This window comes from Mustela putorius, unplaced genomic scaffold (assembly GCF_011764305.1).
Source record: "Mustela putorius furo isolate JIRA1106 unplaced genomic scaffold, ASM1176430v1.1 tig00000145_pilon_pilon_pilon, whole genome shotgun sequence".
NCBI lineage: Eukaryota > Metazoa > Chordata > Mammalia > Carnivora > Mustelidae > Mustela > Mustela putorius.
The window spans coordinates 34,650,777-34,671,387 of NW_025421294.1; the positions used below are offsets into that span (position 1 = coordinate 34,650,777).

The following is a 20,611-nucleotide window of genomic DNA, read 5'->3' on the forward strand; positions in this document are numbered from 1 at the left end:
CATCTTGTACTTTTCCCTACCTCACCTGGGCAAATATCCTTTTCTTCAAGGGAACTCTGGTTCCTTTTAGTGTAAAGTGGTATTTAGAAACAAATTCTGGGTACAAGGTGACCTTACAAGGTGTAATTATTTCTGTACTCTCTCAATGGGTAGTAGTAGGAACAAGACGTATGAATACATAAATTCCTTTATTTACCTATATTTATTAGAAACCCCAAGTTCATGTTGGTATCTCCAATTCTAATCCAGCACCACAGGGTTCCTTCTATCCTTCCCCCTTTTCATATGCGTAATTCTCTTCTCTGACAGTAAGAAACCTGGTTCTCATTATCCACAATATATTTGTTTAATCCTAGAATACACATAAGGTAGTTTTTGAATTCATACCTCTGTGAAAAAGAAATCCACTAACTAGAGTTCAGTATTTATTTACAGTTCATTTTCTCTTTAGCCTGAGAATACTTAGTCCAAATACTGTGTTTTAAGTTAGTTGGACAGGTTAGTGGTTGCCAGGAATTGCGGAAGATGGATGATGTGGCCATAAAAGGAAAAGGTTCCCTGTGGTGATGGAACAGTTCTGTATATCTGGATTGTGCTGGTAGTTACATGCATCTACACGTGCGATCACACTGCACACAGATGAGTGCATATAAAATGGGTGAAATCGGTATATGTTCTATGGATTCTACCAATGTTAATTTCCTGTTGGTGATACTGTACCATAGTAATGTATGATGGAATCACTGGGAGAAAACAGGGTGAAGGTACATAGGGTTTCCCTGAATTAGTTTTTGCAGCTTCCTGTGAATCCATAATTATTTAAAAATAAAAACTGAAAAAAAAAGTTACTTGGGCTTGTTCTCCCTCATACCCCTTCCCTTACCCCAGTTATGTTATTTATTAAAGCACAGGTTAATTTTGCATCTGTAGTAAATGTTAGGCCCTCCCTTGATAGATCTTTCAACTCCCTTGTTGATTTATTTTCCTTTTTTGAGACTATAAACACTTACATGGTTCCCAAATTCTAAAAGTTATAATTATACAAAGAAGTACACTTGGAAGTATTATGCCATCATTAGCACCATCACCACTTTGGCCCAGTACCTTTTTTCCTTTCCAGCCCATTCCCACGTAACCCCTGTATGTAGGCAATTTGAATAGTCTGCCATTTATCTAAACTTTGTTTCTTTTCTCACAGCTGATCATAATTAGGTACATGTTTAAATTCTCCTTTCATACAAAAAGATACTCGTATTGACTATACATATTCTTTTGTATTTTGCTTTTTTGACTTAACAATATGTTTTGGAATCAGCTCAGAAATTTTGCTCCTATTAAAAAACATTTTTTTTCTACAGCTGTGCAATACTCCATTGTGCAGATGTACTATAGATATTCAACTGCCCTATGGATGGGCATTTGGGTAGTTTCTAGTATTTTACAATTACAAATAATGCTGTAGTGAATATCCTACATATTGTATTCTCATACTGTTAGAAGGGTGTCTTCAGGGCAAATTCCTAGAAATGAGATTGCTGGGTCAAGAGGTAAATGTACATTTAATTTTCCTGATAGGTTTGTACCATTTTGCATTCCTATCAGCAATGTGTATCTGCTTTCTTAAAACCTCTCTGATGGAATGTATTTATTGTTCTTCAAAATTCTTAAACTATTTGGATAGGTGAGAAATGGCATCTCACTATAGTTTTAGTTTATATTTCTTTAAAGATGGATGAAGTTGAGCATTATAAGAAAAGGACATAATAGGGGTGCCTGGGTGGCTCAGTGGGTTAAAGCCTCTGCCTTCGGCTCAGGTCATGATCCCAGGGTCCTGGGATCGAGCCCCATATCAGGCTCTCTGCTTGGGGGGAGCCTGCTTCCGCCTCTCTCTCTCTCTCTGCCTGCCTCTCAGCCTACTTGTGATCTCTGTCTGTCAAATAAATAAATAAAATCTTTAAAAAAAAAGAAAAAAAAAAGAAAAGGACATAATAGATATCTCTATAAACACAGATATAAAAGTTCTTAACAAAATATTAGTAAATGGAATCTGTCAATACACAAAAAGGATAACATATCACAATGAAGTATAATTTCTTTATTCCAGGAAAGTAAAATTTAGGAAATTAATCAGTGTAATTAATCACATCAATGGAATAAAGAAGAAAAATTATGATTACCTCAATAGGTGCAGAAAATAATGTATTACACAAATTTCAATACCTATTCTTCATAAAAACACTCCACTCAGTAAACTAGAAACAGAAGGAAGCTTCCTCAATCCGACAGAGGACCCCTCTGAAATGTCAACAGCTAACATTATACTTACTGGTCAAAGACTGAATGTTTCCCCCCTAAGAGCAGGAATAAGGCAAGGATGTCTGCTCTTACCACTTCTTCAACATTCTATTGGATCACTTGTCCATATAATAAGGCAGGAAAAAAACACAAAAGGCATATAGATTGGAAAGGAAGATGTTAAACAGTTTTTATTTGCAGACAGTATGATTGTGTATGTAGAAAATCCCAGGAAACCCACAAAAAAATTCCTAGAAGATATAATAAGTGAACTTGGCAAGGCTTCAGCGCTTCCATGTACTATCAATAAACCACTGGAAAATGATAGGTCACATGGGTTATGCATTTGTCAAAATCCATGGAATACTTATGTAAATTAGTTATATGATTTAATTGTACGTACATTTACCTAAACTTAATAAAATTTTAAATAAACCAAGGCAAAGGGTATATAAAGTATATTCTAGTATAATTTGGGTGCTTGCCAATTTGTCCTGAGTTTTCTATTTATTTATTCATTTTTAAAAGATTTTATTTAGGGGGCGCCTGGGTGGCTCAGTGGGTTAAGCCGCTGCCTTCGGCTCAGGTCATGATCCCAGGGTCCTGGGATCGAGCCCCGCATCGGGCTCTCTGCTCAGCCGGGAGCCTGCTTCCTTCTCTCTCTCTCTGCCTGCCTCTCTGCCTGCTTGTGATTTCTCTCTGTCAAATAAATAAATAAAATCTTTAAAAAAAAAAAAAAAAAAAAAAAAAAAAAAAAAAAAAAAAAAAAAAAAAGATTTTATTTATTTATTTGACAGAGATCACAAATAGGCAGAGAGGCAGGCAGAGAGAGAGAGGAAGGGAAGCAGGCTCCCTGCTGAGCAGAGAGCCCAACACAGGGCTCGATCCCAGGATCCCGAGACCATGACCTGAGCCAAGGCAGAGGCTTAACCGACAGAGCCACCCAGGCACCCTACCCTCTCTGAGTTTTAAAATAAGGTCAGGCTTTATTTAAATTATTTTTGTCAATGTTAAGTCTAAATGTGTCTATAGTTACCCATTCCTTAGATTTCCTGTCTTTCCTAAGAATCTGGGTTTGAATGAACGGTATGGGATTTGGACCCAAATGAAATATTCATGACAAAGTGACAGAGCAAGCATGACATTTATGTACACTTCTTTTGGTCTGACTGCTATAGCATATTTCTTCTTTGAACACTGAATTTGGGATTAAAAAGTCCTGGCTTTAAATTTGGATTATGAATCTAATTAGCTATGCAAACTTGGATTAATTGTATCACAACTTTGAGTATTTTTCTCATTTGTTCAATAGGAATAGCATCATAGTTCCATGAAAATATGAGAGTTAATGTGACAATGACAGCCACACAGCAGAGACCCAATAAATGTTTTTCTTAATCTTAGTGGGGGTATTTTCATTAAATCTCTATTACGGTACTACATAATTTGACATTTTCTTCTACTAGAGGAACCTGAACTATGTAATAGTCTTAATAGTCTTGGCTGCCAACTGCGAGTTTAGGGGATGGGCGTGAGAAGTCTAACATAGAGCTGACGGTGATAACTTCCCTGAGGATCACTATTGTACAGTGGCTTTCTTATAGTTATTCCTGTGCTAGCAACTATTCATGAATTCATATTCATTTATTTTCCTCTCTAGATTCTAAAATTACTGGTTAAAAGAAGGAATCATTGGTTAGAACTCTGTTTCTTTATCTCCTAAGGGAATACTTTACTAATTCACTGGTAGAGAAATGGGTTCCTTCTTCTTAAGCTCCATCTGCTTTCTTTCTTGGCTCACCACTTCTTCCCCTAATATGGGACATGCCTATTTCATTCACCCATCAAGACTTTAATGAACATTTATATCAGGCTCTGTAGTTGTGGATCAAGAAATAGATGAAACTTACGGGATGATAAAGTTTTTAGTCAAATGAATAAAGTAAGAAATTGTAGGCTCCAGTTATGGTATCTAGCCTGTTTCAAGAAATTATGCCTTGCTTGGTTGCCAGTAATTTGTTGAGAACCTCTTTTTTTCAAAAGCTTAAAGAGACAGAAACTATCTCTCCACCTCTTTTTTTCCCCAATTTAACTACTGTTTGGAATTTTCTTTTGAAATTCTGTTCCCAGGGGCACCTGAGTGGTGCAGTCAGTTGGCATCTGACTCTTGGTTTCAGCTTAGGTTGTGATCTCGGGATCGTGGCATCAATCCTTCAGTTGGGCTCTGCGCTTAAGGCAGAGTCTGAAACTCCCTCTCCCTCTGCCCCTACCCACCACCCTGCTCACTCTCTCTCTAGAATAAGTAAGTAAATCTTAAAAAGAAAGAAAGAAAGAAAGAAAGAAAGAAAGAAAGAAAGAAAGAAGGAAAGAATTTCTGTTCCCAGAACTGTTCTGTTCCCAAAACAGAAACAAAACTAAGACTCACCTCTGACTCCTTTCAGGAATGTCCAGCACAAACCCAAACATCATCTCGGCAATTTTATTGGAGCTGCACGTGGGGGTCCTGTCCACCTCTACAGCTATGGACAGCATCCTCTGCAGCTGACACACAATCCTGTGTCCAGAACACAAAACACAAGTGAGTGGGAGAATCTGGCAGGAGCCACCTGGCCAGCTGGGAGGTCCCCACCCCTGTACTAAATGATCTTGTGAAGCACAAACTAGGTCACAAAGAACTACTCAAGCCATCAGCGTGCTTTTATTTAGCATTTTCACCTACCTGAATCCCTCTTGTCAGATCATACTATCTGAACCTCTCAGAACCTGTGGTTGAGCTGGAAAAGCAAGCTACTTTTAAATTCAAAAACAGAAACATCTGATCTTAAGGACCTAGAGAACTTTAAGGATCATCTAGTCTATAACTTTTCTATTTTCCAGATGAAAAAACTGGTCCAGAATGACTATTAGTTATTCAAATTTCTTTGATACAGAAGAAAATACATATTTACCATATGGTTTTCCTGTCACTGGTTCCTTTACAATTATCTTTTACTAAGTTCAGTCTCAGAGCTTCAACTGGTGGACTGTGGCCCTCTCTCTCATCAGACCTAAATATGGGAGAAAGCCAGGCTGATGTAGCAGAAAGAATCTAGGCTACCCCTCAGAAAGGTGGGCCTGGCCTGAAGTCAGCCTTTTTAAACATGCATTATTATCTGTGACAAAAGAAAGGGCTCTGTTTTCAGAAAAACTGCAGTCAGTAATACGATAGGTGGCCCAGGGGCTTTGGCATCAGATTCTGGCTCTGCAATGACAAGCTGGTCAGCTTTTGACAAATTACTAAACTGCTCTGAGCCCAAGTCTTCTCCTCTCTAAAAAAGGGAGAATAATACCACCTATTCCATAAAGTTGTGAGCGCTATGTGAGATACTGGCAGATATGCACTCATTAATAGTAAATGGTAGTGTCTATTGTTGTTAACATCATGATAAATTGACTTATAGAGGGCCTTATTTTTTCTAGTAATATTTACTTACAATAAATAAAAATATTAATTTATATTATAATAAAATAATTTAGATTATAATAAAGATTTTTCTCCCATTGAAGGAACAGTGTCTGTCTCTCTCTTGGGTCTGTATACTGGGGTTCTAGGATAACCCAACTTTAGGGCCTCCCCCACTCTGTCAAGCAGATGCTTTATTGTTCTGAACATTCTCCTTTCACATATGAGATTTTCTCTTAGTTAAAACCCATGGACCTTATATGAAAATCATTTTGGTGCAACTAGATTATAAAATAGTGTTGTGCATTTAGGCACAAATGCTGTATTTGAAGTGCCAAGTGTGACTGGCTTTTAACAATATGACCGACGTGGCACAGTAGGTTACTTGTGCAAGGACAGGTCTGAATCCTACAATCCTGGCATGTCTCAAAAAATGCCAAAACCACTCTCAACCCCCAAAAGAAATGCTAGGAATCTCTTTTCAGTGTGGTCTAAAGTGATGGGACCTTCCCTGGTCTGAGCCATTGCTGTTATAATCTGTTAGAATCTGCAGGTTAAACTGCTATTCTTCTCCTAGGACTGCAGGAGAGACCTGAAGGTCCTTGAGGACTAGAGGCTGCTAGAACACCCACTATCCATGACTCCTCCTTTTCTATCAGTGGTCAGCTGAAGTGATGAGGAGCTGTGAGCTGGTACTGTCTCATGGACCACCCCCTTTTTTTTGGTTTCACTTTAACTTTGTAAACTTACGTTCATTTAGTTAAGTCTTATTCATCTGAGAGGGAAAGCATCTGCTTGTTTAACTTTGGCATTAGAATTGAGCCTGTAGCCAAACTAAGATAGTCTTTAGTAAGAATCAGCCTATGTTACAAGAGCTTGTTAATTTTGTGGAAACTTAAGAAAAGCTGCTGTTCTCTAAAGTAATAAATTCCAACAGCCCTGGGAAAGAAAACCTGTGCCTGCCCCTTACAGCTGATTGGTGTTCTTTGTCAGGTTGGGCTGGGGAGAAGGATGGCTACTGCTGTCCTTTAAGACTCCTGTTCCTGAAGAGGTTTGATTCCCATTTGTGGGCTGAGTTAATCCGTCTTCAGTTACTACTTTGACCAGCCACTTGATGACATCCCTGCAACAGAAAAAAGATAAAAAAAAAAAAAGTTTAAACTTCTGTCCTTTTAAAAATATATATATATATATTTATTTATTTATTTGACAGAGAGAGACAGAGAGAGAGGGAACACAAGAGGGGACAGAGGGAGAGGGGGAAGCAGGGTCCCGCCAAGCAGGGAGTCCAATGTGGGGCTTGATCCTTCCTAGAGCTCTGGGATCACGACCTGAGCCAAGGGCAGACCCTTAATGACTGAGCCACCCAGGCACCCCTTAAACTTCTGTCTTATTGTATGATGCTCAAAACCACAGCCTTAACCTGGGCTCCGAGGCCCCTAGATTTCCCCAAAGGCAACAAAAAGGGTTCTGAGGTGATTTTCAATATTTAAACAGTCTAATGGAAACCCCACATTTAGTGGTAGTAAGGTTACAAAAGCTAAAGAAATATCAACATTTTTCTGAGTTATTACTGAAAGGTACCTCTAGGGTCAAAGAGTACTATCCGTGGCTTCCTGATTAGGAACATGCATTAAGCAGACAGAAAGTTAGACTGGATGACCACAGAGATCCTTGCTGGCTTTTTATGATTACATGTCATCTACTAATGCTAATAATAGAAGTTTACAGTATGTGCAATGGAGTCATACTTTATGCAGAGTGAAGGCTCTAAAAGTTAGTAAGGTAAAAACATCTCATATAGTCAAAATTACTTTTTTTTTTTTAAGTGATCTTTTTTTTAAAAATATTTTATTTATTTATTTGTAAGAGAGAGAGAGAGCGCGCGAGCACAGGCAGACAGAGTGGAAGGCAGAGTCAGAGGGAGAAGCAGGCTCCCCACGGAGCAAGGAGCCCGATGCGGGACTCGATCCCAGGACGCTGGGATCACGACCTGAGCCGAAGGCAGCTGCTTAACCAACTGAGCCACCCAGGCGTCCCTCAAAATTACTTTTGAAGATCATTTAGGTGACCCAGGTAAAAATGGTGGATTTAATACATACTTCTACTTTTGTTCCTTCCTAAAATCCCACTGATGCTAGAGTCAATAATTCTTTCAAAAATCCGCAAGGAAGAGGAGAAAAGGAAGAGAGACAAAAACAGTGAAATTTTAGAAGATGGAAGGGAAATGAAGTATAATCACAATAGAATATTACATAGTACTGAAAATGAGTATGCTACAGTGATAAATAACAGTATGGACAAACCTTAATACTCCATAATATAAAGTAAAAAATAAAAGTCCCAACAGATTATGTATAGCATGATATCCTGTAATATACAGTAGGAAGGAACTAAAATATAAACATATACTTTACAGGCATTTAGATATAATAAAACTACACAAAAGTGGAAAGGAAATGAAGAACATACAGAATGCTGATCACTTTGGATGCAGGAAGGTGCAAAAGTAGGTGATGGGGGATGGATGTGTGGTTAGATGCAGGTAATTGTCAAGGTCCCAGCCTCTAATTTGGGGGGTGGCTTAAGAGATGCTGATTATAAAACCAGGAGTGACCAATTAACTAGGTAAGGCAGTATGTCATGTTTTAAGGATGATCTTTTTTTAATTTATTTGAGAGACAGAGATCACAAGTAGGCAGAGAGGCAGGCAGAGAGAGAGGAGGAAGCAGGCTCCCAAATCAGCAGAGGGCCTGATGTGGGGCTTGATCCCAGGATCCTGGAATCATGACCTGAGCCGAAGGCAGAGGCTTTAACCCATGATTTTTTTTTTTTTTTAAGAGAGGGAGAGAAATGGGATGGGGGCAGAAGGAGAACGAGAGAAAGAATCTTAAGTGGGCTCCACGCCCAGCACAGAGCCTGATGTGAGGCTCAATCTCACAACCCTGAAATCATGACCTAGTTGAAAATCAAGAATCAGATGCTTAACCGACCTTGCTACCCAGCTTCCCCTTTAAGGATCATTTTTATTTTTTATTTTATTTTATTTTATTTATTTTTTTTTTTTTTAAAGATTTTATTTATTTATTTGACAGAGAGAAATCACAAGTAGATGGAGAGGCAGGCAGAGAGAGAGAGAGGGAAACAGGCTCCCTGCTGAGCAGAGAGCCCGATGTGGGACTCGATCCCAGGACCCTGAGATCATGACCTGAGCCGAAGGCAGCGGCTTAACCCACTGAGCCACCCAGGCGCCCCATTTTTATTTTTTAAATTAACATATAATGTATTATTTGTTTCAGGGGTACAGGTCTGTGATTCATCAGTCTTACACAACACCCAGTGAGAGACAGCAAGAGAGGGAATACAACCAGGGGAAGAGAGAGAGGGAGAAGCAGACTCCCCGCTTAGCAGGGAGCCTGATGAGGGGTTTCATGTGGGGCTTGATGCCAGGATCCTGGGATCATGACCTGAGCCGAAGGCAGATGTTTAACCGACTGAGCCACCCAAGCATCCCTAAGGATGATTCTTAGAATCTAAGTGTATGACTTTAGAAAAGGGATGGATTTTAACTGACTTAGCAGAATTGAGAAAGCTGAAGCCTAAACCAGCAATAGAGAAGAGCAATTCTATTTATTCTATTTAGTCCTATTTACCAAAAAAAAAAAAAAAAAAAAAAAAAAAAAAGGAAAGAAAAAAAGAATCTTCAAAAAGCTGTGCAAATGGCAGTGCAAAGCTTCTTTGAAGGAGAATGAAAGGATATAAGGGAAAATAAGCATGGATGGTTTGTATGCTCTTTAAGAACATTTTAGACTCTACACTACAGGTTAACACTGTGGAGCAATAAAACAGAGGGTCTTTGGACTAGGACACCAGGCACAGCTGGGAGGCAAGGGCACCAAAGCAAAAGAGCAGCACGAAGTAAACACACACATGCTGAACACAGAGACCCTTGCTATTTCCCCACACTTGTCTTCCAAAAACCTGGCATCCCAGTCTTTACCCTTTCTGTAGGAGATTGGAAGTCTTCTCTGAAAAACCCATCCAGCCCAAGAGGAAAGACCTAGACACCAAAGGTATTTTCTAAAAAACGGGCAGTCAGTTCCACCTACAGGGAAGTACAGAAATGACAAGTCCTCCCATGTTCTTGGAGCTTTCATCAGCGGTTGAGTCTGTCACCCTTAAACTCGGATAGACTACCAAGGTCTATCCATATCAGACATGTATGGAAATGTTCTACTATGAGAGATAAAGACCAAAATAACCAACGCCAACTCTCCTCTCCCCCTGAAAAAGCAACTTGGGAGAAAATAAACAAAAACAAAAGGCATCATTAGTATCATTGAAGATATGAGAACATATGGATCCATGAAAGAAGAAAGAACAGAATACTATTAATTAATTTTAAAAAGGAACATTTAGGGACGCCTGGGTGGCTCAGTTGGTTAAGCAGTTGCCTTCGGCTCAGGTCATGATCCCAGTGTCCTGGGATCGAGTCCCACATCAGGCTCCTTGCTTGGCGGGGAGCCTGCTTCTCCCTCTGCCTCTGCCTGCCATTCTGTCTGCCTGTGCTCGCTCTCTCCCCTCTCTCTCTCTGATAAATAATAAAATATTAAAAAAAAAAAGGAACATTTAGAGACAAAGTAAAAAAAAGCCCTTGGAAATTAAAAAGACAACAATGGAAATAAAAACTCTATTTTCAGGAATAAAGGATGTTTCTAGACTGAATGCCCAGAACAATGGATGAATTACAGACCTACAACAAGCATACTGGGCAAAAAGATTCTAAAAATTTTCAGAGTTAAAAATTAGGGCATATACAAAAAACGAGTAATCAAAGTAACTTACGACTTCTTAACAGCAATTGTGGAAGCTAGAAGAAAATCAAAGATTTCCTTCACTGTTCTGTAGAAAAGCTATTTCCATCCTAAATATCTATACAGTCATCAATCAACATATGAGAATATAAATATTTTCAGACATATAAGATCTCAAAAATTTTACTTCCTACATCCATTTCTAAGAAGCTACTGGAGACTGGGGTGCCTGGGTGGCTCAAGGGGTTAAGCCTCTGTCCTCAGCTCAGGTCATGATCTCAGGGTCCTGGGATCAAGCCCCGCATTGGGCTCTCTGCTCAGCAGGGAGCATGCTTCCCCCTTTCTCTCTCTGCCTGCCTCTCTGCCTACTTGTGAACTCTGTCAAATAAATAAATAAAATCTTAAAAAAAAAAAAAAAAGGAAGCTACTGGAGACTGATCCATCAAAATGATGGAGTAAACCAAGAAAGAGAAGATATAGGACAAACACACACAAAAGATGCAACTTTGGAAAGAAGTAAAGGAAATTCTCACATTTATGATAAAAAATGGCAAAGAGGACAACCAATCCAGACTGAAGGAGGTCTTTTTTTTTTTTTTTTTAATTTATTTGACAGATAGAGATCACAAGTAGGCAGAAGGCAGGCAGGCAGGCAGGCAGAGAGAGAGAGGGAAGCAGGCTCCCTGCTGAGCAGAGAGCCCGATGCAGGGCTCGATCCCAGAACCCTGAGATCATGACCTGAGCCGAAGGCAAAGGCTTAACCCACTGAGCCACCCAGGTGCCCCCTGAAGGAGGTCTTTAGGAAGAAGATGACTACCCAGTGCAAATGAACATCTTTAGGGGAGATTTAGACCAAACAGAGAATTTAGGGTTGACTTCCAATATGCACAAAGAATACAGGGGAACTAAAAGTAAGGCAATTATTAACTCTAAGGAAACACAAAGGTATAAATGAAAGGAAAAGTAATCATAGTTTAGTACTTGGCTCAACTCTGACTAGCACACATAGTCCAGTAATAGAAACACTGAATATTGATCTGAAGAAAATTATGATATAAATCAATTAGTATGGGGGCTGGGAAATGTGTGTGTCAGGGAGGAGGTAGGGAGGAAAATGAGCTAACTTCTTATCCTTCACGTAGAAAGTCAACAAATAATAGCTAATAATGGAAAATCAAGAATTAGCAACACAAGCACGTTATTTAGTCATACAGAGGTAAATATCCAAAAAATCACTTAAACAAGTAAAGTGATTACCCTTGTGGGAAAGGAAAATGCAGGTGAAGGGACTTGGGAACTAGTGTATTTCTTAAATCTTATAGAACTAGTTTACTCTGTATGCACAGTTAAGAAAAGAAAAGAAAGCCCCATATGAACGGGTACTACAGGGACTGAATTGCTATCTCTCCCTCTTTTTAAAAACTACTATCTTTGAGACAAGAAATAACAAATGCTCGCGAGGTTGTGGAGAAAAAGGAATCCTCATGCACTGCTGGGAATGTAAATTGGTACAACCACTGGGGAGACAGAATGGAGGTTCCTCAAAATTTAAAAACAGACATACCATTATCATCTAGTAATCCCACTACTGGGTATTTAAAGAAAATGAAAACATGAATTCAAAAAGATACATACACCTGTTCCGTATGGATAGATGTTTTTGTGATTTCTCCCACAAAACCGACCATATGGACATGCATGTACACAGGCAGGCTAAGGAATGTTGTTTGTGAGCTTATGCTATGTGAATAGCCTTGGAAGCCTGGTTGTTTGAAATACATTTTCTGGCCTCTGGGTCAGAACTGGCCCTTCTGTTCTGGACACCAAGGGCTACAATTCATGTCTCACATGCCCTCCTACTCTATGCTGGGCTGACTTCCTGGAATGGAATCCTGGAGGGGAGGCAGACACACAGAGCCCAGGTTCCTTGAAAATATAGAAATACGGTAACATGGAAATGCAGCTTGCTCCAAACTGCATGTAGGCAAACAAATATTTAACTTCAAACCCTGTCATTTACCCTATAAATATGGCCCTTATGGGAATGGTCAGTTAGAAGTCTCGCCCGAGGGGAGGATGCTCTGCCCAGGCTTCTCAGTCGGGACTTCAGCCTGGCTGTCCACGGGGCTTCCCCAGCTGCTGAGGCTGGATGTTGTTAAGTACCTGATTTGATGTGACTTTGCCTTATTCTCATGTTTTGTATATTATTACCTTCATCTATGCATAGGTCCATTTCCTTTTCTGTTTCTACTAGGCTTCTATAATAATTAATAATAATAATAATAATAATAATATTAATAATAGAGTTTTCTTTCCTTTTTGAGAAGGAAACATGGCTGATGTGAATCTTTTGTTCAGAACAGCACCTATGTTCTATGTAGCATTATTTATAGTAGCTAAGACATGGCAGTAACTCAAGTGTCCACCAACAGAATGGATAAAGGAGAAAGAATGAGATCTCGCCATTTGTGAGAACATGGATGGACCAAGAGGGTATTATGCTAGATGAAGTAAGTCACAGAAATACAGATATCATTTGATTTCACTTATTTGTGGAGTCTAAACAAAAGAAAAAAACAGAAACAGACTCATAAATACAGAAAACAAATTGGTGGTTGCCAGAGCACAAGGGGTGGGAGGATGAGGAAAGCGGGCGGAGGGGGTTAGGGCGCACGGGCTACCAGTTATGGAATGAATGAGTCACATGGCTGAAAGGTACAGCATAGGGAATGTAATCAGTGATATTATAGCAATGTAGTGTGGTGACACATGGTGGCCACACTGTGGTGAGCAAAGCACAACATACAGTTGTGTCCAATCAGTACGCTGTACACCTAAATCTAATACAACATGTATCAGCTATATTCCAATTAACAAAAACTCATCTTTAAGGTTTATGTACAATAAATTGCATACAGGTTTTTACCTGATAAGCTTGATAAATAGATGTATACATCTGTGTAACCACAACCTCAATCTAATATCCATCTCTTAGTGAATCAAAAACAACAAGTTTTTCCTTCATCTGAACAGATGATTATTCTTGTTGATAAAAAGCAAAATAGAGGATATGGCTTGACTATGAAGCCACAAATGCCTACCTTTAAACCTTAAACCCGAGATCACACTCTGCATAGTGCAAAGTAGAAACGAAAGCAACTGACATGACTGGGTCAAGTAGGTCTGTCCCTCGTCTTCCACTCAGTCCAGTGCCTATGCTCACAGAGCAGAATGGTTGCTAGAGTTGCTCTCATTAATTAAACTGTCGTTTTTCCATTCAAAACACAACTATGCGGGACTCCTGAGTGGCTCAGTTGGTTAAGCAGCTGCCTTCGGCTCAGGTCATGATCCCGGCGTCCTGGGATCGAGTACCACATCGGGCTCCTTGCTCCACAGGGAGCCTGCTTCTCCCTCTGCCTCTGCCTGCCATTCTGTCTGCCTGTGCTCACTCTCTCTCCCTCTCTCTCTGATAAATAAGTAAGTTAAAAAAAAAAAACAACACAACTATGCTATTCTGTGCTTTTTGTAGATTCTCTACTTACTGGTTTTCTATCCTACAGTCATTAACATTTAAGCTACATAAAATGCCATGTCTCGGAAAATGAAGACAGCCATGCAAACTAAGCAGGGAAGCTGGATGATGCTCAAAACAATATGAAGGTTCCTCCTTTTCTACTGAAGTAGTTATAACAGTTAATATCCTACATTGGCCCACAGAATACTATTTTTAACAAACATGCAAGAACATATGGGAACATAAACATGAATGGAAGAGTTTCAAAGGATGCTGGTACTTTAGTCTGGTGAAAACCATTTCCAAAAAAAGCAAGAGTTGTAATTCGCAGAGGAAAATTCCAGCCTGAGATCACCACCCCAGAAATCACAATTTCTCCCACCGATATGGTGTCTCCCTGCTCTGAAGCTTCCAGAAGCTCTCTCTTGCCCTGATTCTACAAAAAAGAACACATGCTTCCTAGCTACCATTTTGTCCTGGATTGTTAGCCACATGACCTATTATCATATATTACTTTTTAGAAACTAGTAGTGACAAGTAAGTTATTTTGAGTTACTCAGGAATATGAAAATAAATCGAGGTTTATGAAAGCTGTGAAAAGTTTTGCATAGTTAAGATCTCCCCTTGGGTCTCCTGAGGCTGTCTGGACAATTCTGAAATACACCAAAGAACATCTGATGATCTTGAGAAAAACCACGAAGGCTGAAGTGCCTAGCACAGAGCTGGTACAGAGAGGTTTTTCTTTTAGTATCACCTATAGTTTTGTTTTGAAAAGATATTTATTTATTTATTTCACAGAGAGACAGACACATACAATGAGAGAGGGAACAGAAGTAGGGGGACAGGGAGAGGGAGAAGCAGGCCGAGCAGAGCCCAATGCGGAACTCGATCCCAGGACCCCAGGATCATGACCTGAGCCAAAGGCAGCTGCTTGCTTAATGACCAAGCTGCCCAGGCACCCTGTAGGATCATCTATAGTTTTGTGGTTTTTAAAAAGATTTTATTTATGTATTTGACAGAGAGAGATACACAGAGAGAAAGGGAACACAAGCAGGGGGGCTAGGAGAAGGAAAGCAGACTTCCTGCTGAGCAGGGAGCCCGAAGTGGGGCTCGATCCCAGGACGCTGGGATCATGACCTGAGCTGAAGGCAAACTCTTAATGATTGAGCCACCCAGGTGCCCCAGATCATCTATAGTTTTAATAGCTATCACTGTTATACTATCAAGTGACTCTAGCCTCATCCCCACAATGTTCTCGAGGCTTGAGTCGCTGCCCACCTATGCTCCCAACCTCTCGTCAGCCCCGGGCTCAGACCCTGGTTACCTGACATTGTGGGGCTGCTTGTCGCAGGACAGCACAGTGCTTGCAATGGACTGCTGCAGGTGCTGTCGCTGCCTCCTCAGGATCTGCTGGAAGTCATCCTCCAGGGTCTGTACCACATAACGTAGAAAAAGGACTCGCCCAGGCAGATTCTGTCCCTGTGGGGGCAAAAAAAGAGAAGTATTTCCCTCAATTTCCTGATGACAGTGAGTATTGGGCTCTCATAAATATGCAGACCAAGGGAAGGCCATGCGGCAACAAGTTTGTACCTAAAAGAAGTTCCTGAGAGCAGGCAGTCTACGTCATTAGAAAAAAGGGAAAATAGGGCAGTCTTGGAGCCTGGAGCCTCAGGACTATAGGCTTCCTAATTTTAAGAGACATATAGCCATGAGAAGTCAGTCTCTCACTGAACTTGACTATCAGTCTCAGGATAAACCCCAAACTGTGGCTATCAGAACAGAAAGACAAAAACTGGTTCCTAAATGACCCTGCTGGGCTGCTGATTGAGCAGTCAAGATATCCATACCACTGCTAAACTTCTAGTAATGTGAGCTGATGCATATCTTCATTGTTCTAGCAAGTCTAAGTTGGGTTTTCTGTTACAGTGAAATGATCCTAACTGAGAAAGCCCAACTGATGTAGGTAAGAATGTGGGCTTTGATGGCACACAGACCTTACGTATTTATTTTTGCTTGACGTTTTTAAACTCAGATCCACACCTTATTCAACTTGTCCTTCTTAGTCTCAGTGTCTCTGTGATTTACGTGGTGATAACCATAACCATACCAAAATCACTGTAAGGACCTGTGACACACCAGGCAGACATAACACCATTTGCTGGTTTCCCTTTACTGGGAGACAAGTGCTGGGACCCAGGTCCAGGAGCTCAGGCTTTGAAAATTCAAAGAACGAGGCCCTGAACCATTGCTGGACTCTTAAGCTTTTCAAACACTACGGGGTAAGCATATACTCTGAGAATATATACTCAGGGACTAGGGTATGGTTTAGTCAGCAGGAAGAAGAATAAACATGGTAGGCACAAATAATTTTTTCCTTTTTAAAGAGGAGGTGGGGATGGATAACCTTGTCTTCCAAATGTGTGTATTTTTCTCTTATCTTTATTAATTGGTGCAAATGATGTTTTAAAAAATCAAGTACTTGTGCTAGATTTATGATGGAAGTCTTCCACTAACACCCCGCACTCTCCACTACTGCTTGCCCCCTGCAGTACCTTAGAGGGAAATTTTAAACTCTTTCTTCTGAAAGTTAACCTAATCATCTCTAAAAAGACCTTCTACACTGTTGGTGGGAATGCAAGCTGGTGCAGCCACTCTGGAAAACAGCATGGATGTTCCTCAAAAAGTTGAAAATAGAGCTACCCAATGACCAGCAATCGCACTACTGGGTATTTACCCTAAAGATACAAATGTAGTGATCCAAAGGGGCACGTGCACCCAAATGTTTATAGCAGCAATGACCACTGTAGCCAAACTGTGGAAAGAACCTAGATGTCCATCAACAGATGAATGGATAAAGAAGAGGTGGTATGTATATATTTACATATACATATATACACACACACATACACACAATGGAATACTATGTAGCCACCAAAAACCCAAAACCTTCCTATTTGCAACAAGGCGGAGGGAACTAGAGGGTATTATGCTAAGTGAAATAAGTCAATCAGAGGGCGACAATTATCATATTATCTCACTGATTTGAGGAATTTAAGAAACAAGACAGGGAAGGGAAGGAAAAATGAAACAAGATGAAACCAGAGAGGTAGATAAACCATAAGAGACTCTTGGTCTCAGGAAACAAATTGAGGGTTGCTGGAGTGGAGAGGGATGGAAGGGATGGGGTGGTGGGGTGATGGACATTGGGGAGGGTATGTGCTATGGTTAGTGCTGTGAATTGTGTTAAGACATGATTCATAGATCTGTTCCCCTGAAATAAATAATACATTATATGTTAATTTAAAAAGGGACAATGTCAAATAGAAAAAGAAAAAAAAAGGTGCTCTGATCACTATTTCTTGATTTATTAACTTTAGACGTTACCTATTGGCTTCTGCTGTGCTAGATAAGGATTTAACTTACTGTGCCATTTTCCTGCTCTTCCTAAAATAACTATCTCAATTTATGTTCCAACATCTATAGATAGTATCTCTTGACTCCCCACTTGGGATTGAGATAAAGATGTTATAGCAATCCTACTATTCTCAGAGATCCTATCCCTTTTCATCCCCTAATCTTTATCTTCTATGCTTTTGTTTTCTGTCAAGGCTAATAAAATTCCTTTATGCCTTGTATATAAATTGATTCTAAATATTATAAATAAATAGTATTTACAGTATGAATACTACGTTAAAATTATTTACTATGGCACAGGAGAGAGACTGGTGGCTATGCTTTTGAGAGAGAGAAACATCTGGGTTACAAGGCTCTTTATGTGGGGACTAGCAGTCTTCCATGGACTGATGATGGAAATCCATATAATAGTATATTAAGAAAATCATTCCTTTCTTCTGAAGCTTTTTGTTTTTCCCAAAGTTTCTTTTCTTTATTCTCTGTACACTGCCTACAGTGAACACTTTGGTTCTTTCAACTCCTCAAGAATGGTGTTGAATCTTGAGAATACCTGTCTTTTCCAATTTTTTTCATTTTTAAAACTTTATTATTAAACCTCAAAAATTTACCCATTTTAAAAATACAATTCAATGATTTGTTGTAAGTTTATTGAGTTTGGCAGCTACGAGCATCAATTTTTAGAACATCCTCATGGGGTACCTGGGTGACTCAGTTGGTTAAGTGTCCAATTCTTGGTTTCAGCTTAGGTCATGATCTCATGGGTCATGAGATTGAGTCCCATGATGGGCTCCATGCTCAGTGTGCAGTCTCCTTGAAAATTCTCTCCCTCTGCCTTTCCCCATACTCATGAGTGCTCATTCATGAATAATGTTAAAAAAGAACATCTTCATTATTGAAATGAGATCTCTCATGCCTATTTACAGTTAATTCCCATTCCCACCTCTAGCCCCAAGTAAAAACACTTCTCTACTTTGGGCTCTACTGTTTTGCCCTTCTGGACATTTCATATATGCAGAATTATACAGTATGTGACTTGTATACGTGGCTTCCTTTTACTTAGTTTAATATTTATTTTGAGGTCTGTCCATGTCATAAGCATGTTATCAAGAGCTCGTTTTTTAAAATTACTGAATAGTATTCCCATGTACAAATATAGCACATTTTGCTTACCCATTCAATTGTTGATGGACATTTGGCCAGTTTCCACTTTTCGGTTATCATGAATAATGCTGCTATGAACATTCACATGTTAGCCTTTATTAGACATATATTTTCAGCTGGGGGGTCAGTATCTGGAAGTGGAAGAGCTAGGTCATATGAAAAGCTTGTTTGATTTTTTTTAAAAAACTGCCAAACTGTTTTCTGAAGCGGCTGTACCATTTACATTCCCACCAGCAATTTATGAGACTTCCTATATCTCTACTGTCTTGGAAACATTTGTTATTTCCTGTTTTCTTTTCTTTTTTTTTAAAGATTTTATTTATTTATTTGACAGAGAGAGGTCACAGGTAGGTAGAGAGACTGGCAGAGAGAGAGAGAGAGAGAGCGGGAAGCAGGCTCCCTGCTGAGCAGAGAGCCCGATGTGGGACTCGATCCCAGGACCCTGAGATCATGACCTGAGCCGAAGGCAGCGGCTTAACCCACTGAGCCACCCAGGCGCCCCTATTTCCTGTTTTCTTTGTAAATTTGTGGTAAAAAACATGTAACAAAGTTTACTATTATAACCATTTTTAAGTGTATGGTTTAGTACTGTGAAGCATATTCACATAATTGTGCAACAGATCTCCAGAACTTTTCTATCTTGCAAGATGAAACTCTACACACATTGAAAAATAACACCCAATTTCCCCCTTCCCCTAGACCATGGTAATCCAAATTCTATTTGCTTAAAAAAAATTTTTTTTTAATTTAAGTAGGCTCCACGACCAGCGAAGAGCCCAACATGGGGCCCAACACAGGGCCTGAATCCACAATCCAGAGTTCAAGACATGAGGTGAAATCAGCTGTTGGACACCCAACCAAGTGAGCCACCCAGGTGCTCCCATTTCTTTTTTATATTAATATAACTACTATAGACAGTTCAGGTACATCAAATTATATACTGTATTTTCGTAACTGGCTTATTTCACTTAGTATTTTGTCTTCAATATGCTACCATCCATGTTGTAGCATATGGGAGGATTTCCTTCCTGTTTAAAGCAAAATTAATGTTTCATCTTATCTGTATATACCACATTTTGTTTACCTAGTCATCTGTTGATGGACACTTCAGTTACTTCCACTTCTTGGCTATTGTGAATAATGCTGCTATAAACATGGGTGTGCAAATATCTCTTCAAGACCCTTCTTTCAATCCTTTTACATATATACCCCTGTGGGAATATATGAAGTGGGATTAATGGATCATATGGTAATTGTTTTAATTTTTTGAAGAAACACTATATAATCTTCCACAGGGGCTATATTATTTTATAATCCTACCCACAGCAGGCAAGGGATCTAATTTCTCTACATCCTTGCCACTATTTATTTTCATTAAAAATGTTTGCTTTAAGTAGGCTCCATGACCAGCGCAGAGCCCAACATGGGGCCCAACACACTGTTGAGTGTGAAATGATATCTCATCGTAATTTTGATTTGCATTTCTCTGTGATTAGTGATGTTGAGCATCCTTTCACATGCTTATTGGCTATTTGGATATCATCTTTGGAAAAATGTCTATTCTAGTCCTTTGCCCATTTTAAAATCAGGTTAGTTTGCTGCTCAATTTTTTCTTTAATTCTGTCAGTTTTGTAGTGAAATATTTAAATGTTGTTGAGTTATAGGAGTTCTTTGGATATTCTGGATATTAATATCAGATGTGACTTTTTAAAAAATATTTATTTGAGAGAGAGAGCGTGCTAGCACAAGCAGGGGCAGCAGCAGCAGGCAGAGGGAGAGGGAGAAGTAGGTTCCCTGCCGAGCAAGGAGCCTGATGTGGGGCTCGATCCCAGAACCCTGAGATCATGACCTGAGCTGAAGGCAGATGCTTAACCAACTGTGCCACCCAGGCACCCCCAGATATGTGACTTTCGTTTTCTCCCATTCCATAGACTGCCTTTTCACTCCTGTGTTCTCTGATGCACAGAAGTT

At 39.7% G+C, this 20,611-nt stretch overlaps 1 protein-coding gene across 2 annotated transcripts in view; it reads right to left on the reverse strand.

Annotated features, from left to right (window-relative positions):
* Window positions 1-20,611, reverse strand: part of SIMC1 (SUMO interacting motifs containing 1) — a 69,703-nt gene that overhangs the window by 14,231 nt on the left and 34,861 nt on the right. The window contains exons 5-8 of one of the 2 annotated variants that reach the window (XM_045075589.1): window positions 15,390-15,544; window positions 6,708-6,860; window positions 5,244-5,342; window positions 4,721-4,849 (exon numbers count right to left, since the gene is read on the reverse strand). In XM_045075589.1, the coding sequence (XP_044931524.1) occupies window positions 4,721-4,849; window positions 5,244-5,342; window positions 6,708-6,860; window positions 15,390-15,544 (536 nt within the window). The remainder of the gene's footprint in view (window positions 1-4,720; window positions 4,850-5,243; window positions 5,343-6,707; window positions 6,861-15,389; window positions 15,545-20,611) is intronic. The other variant, XM_045075590.1, reaches the window with a different exon arrangement.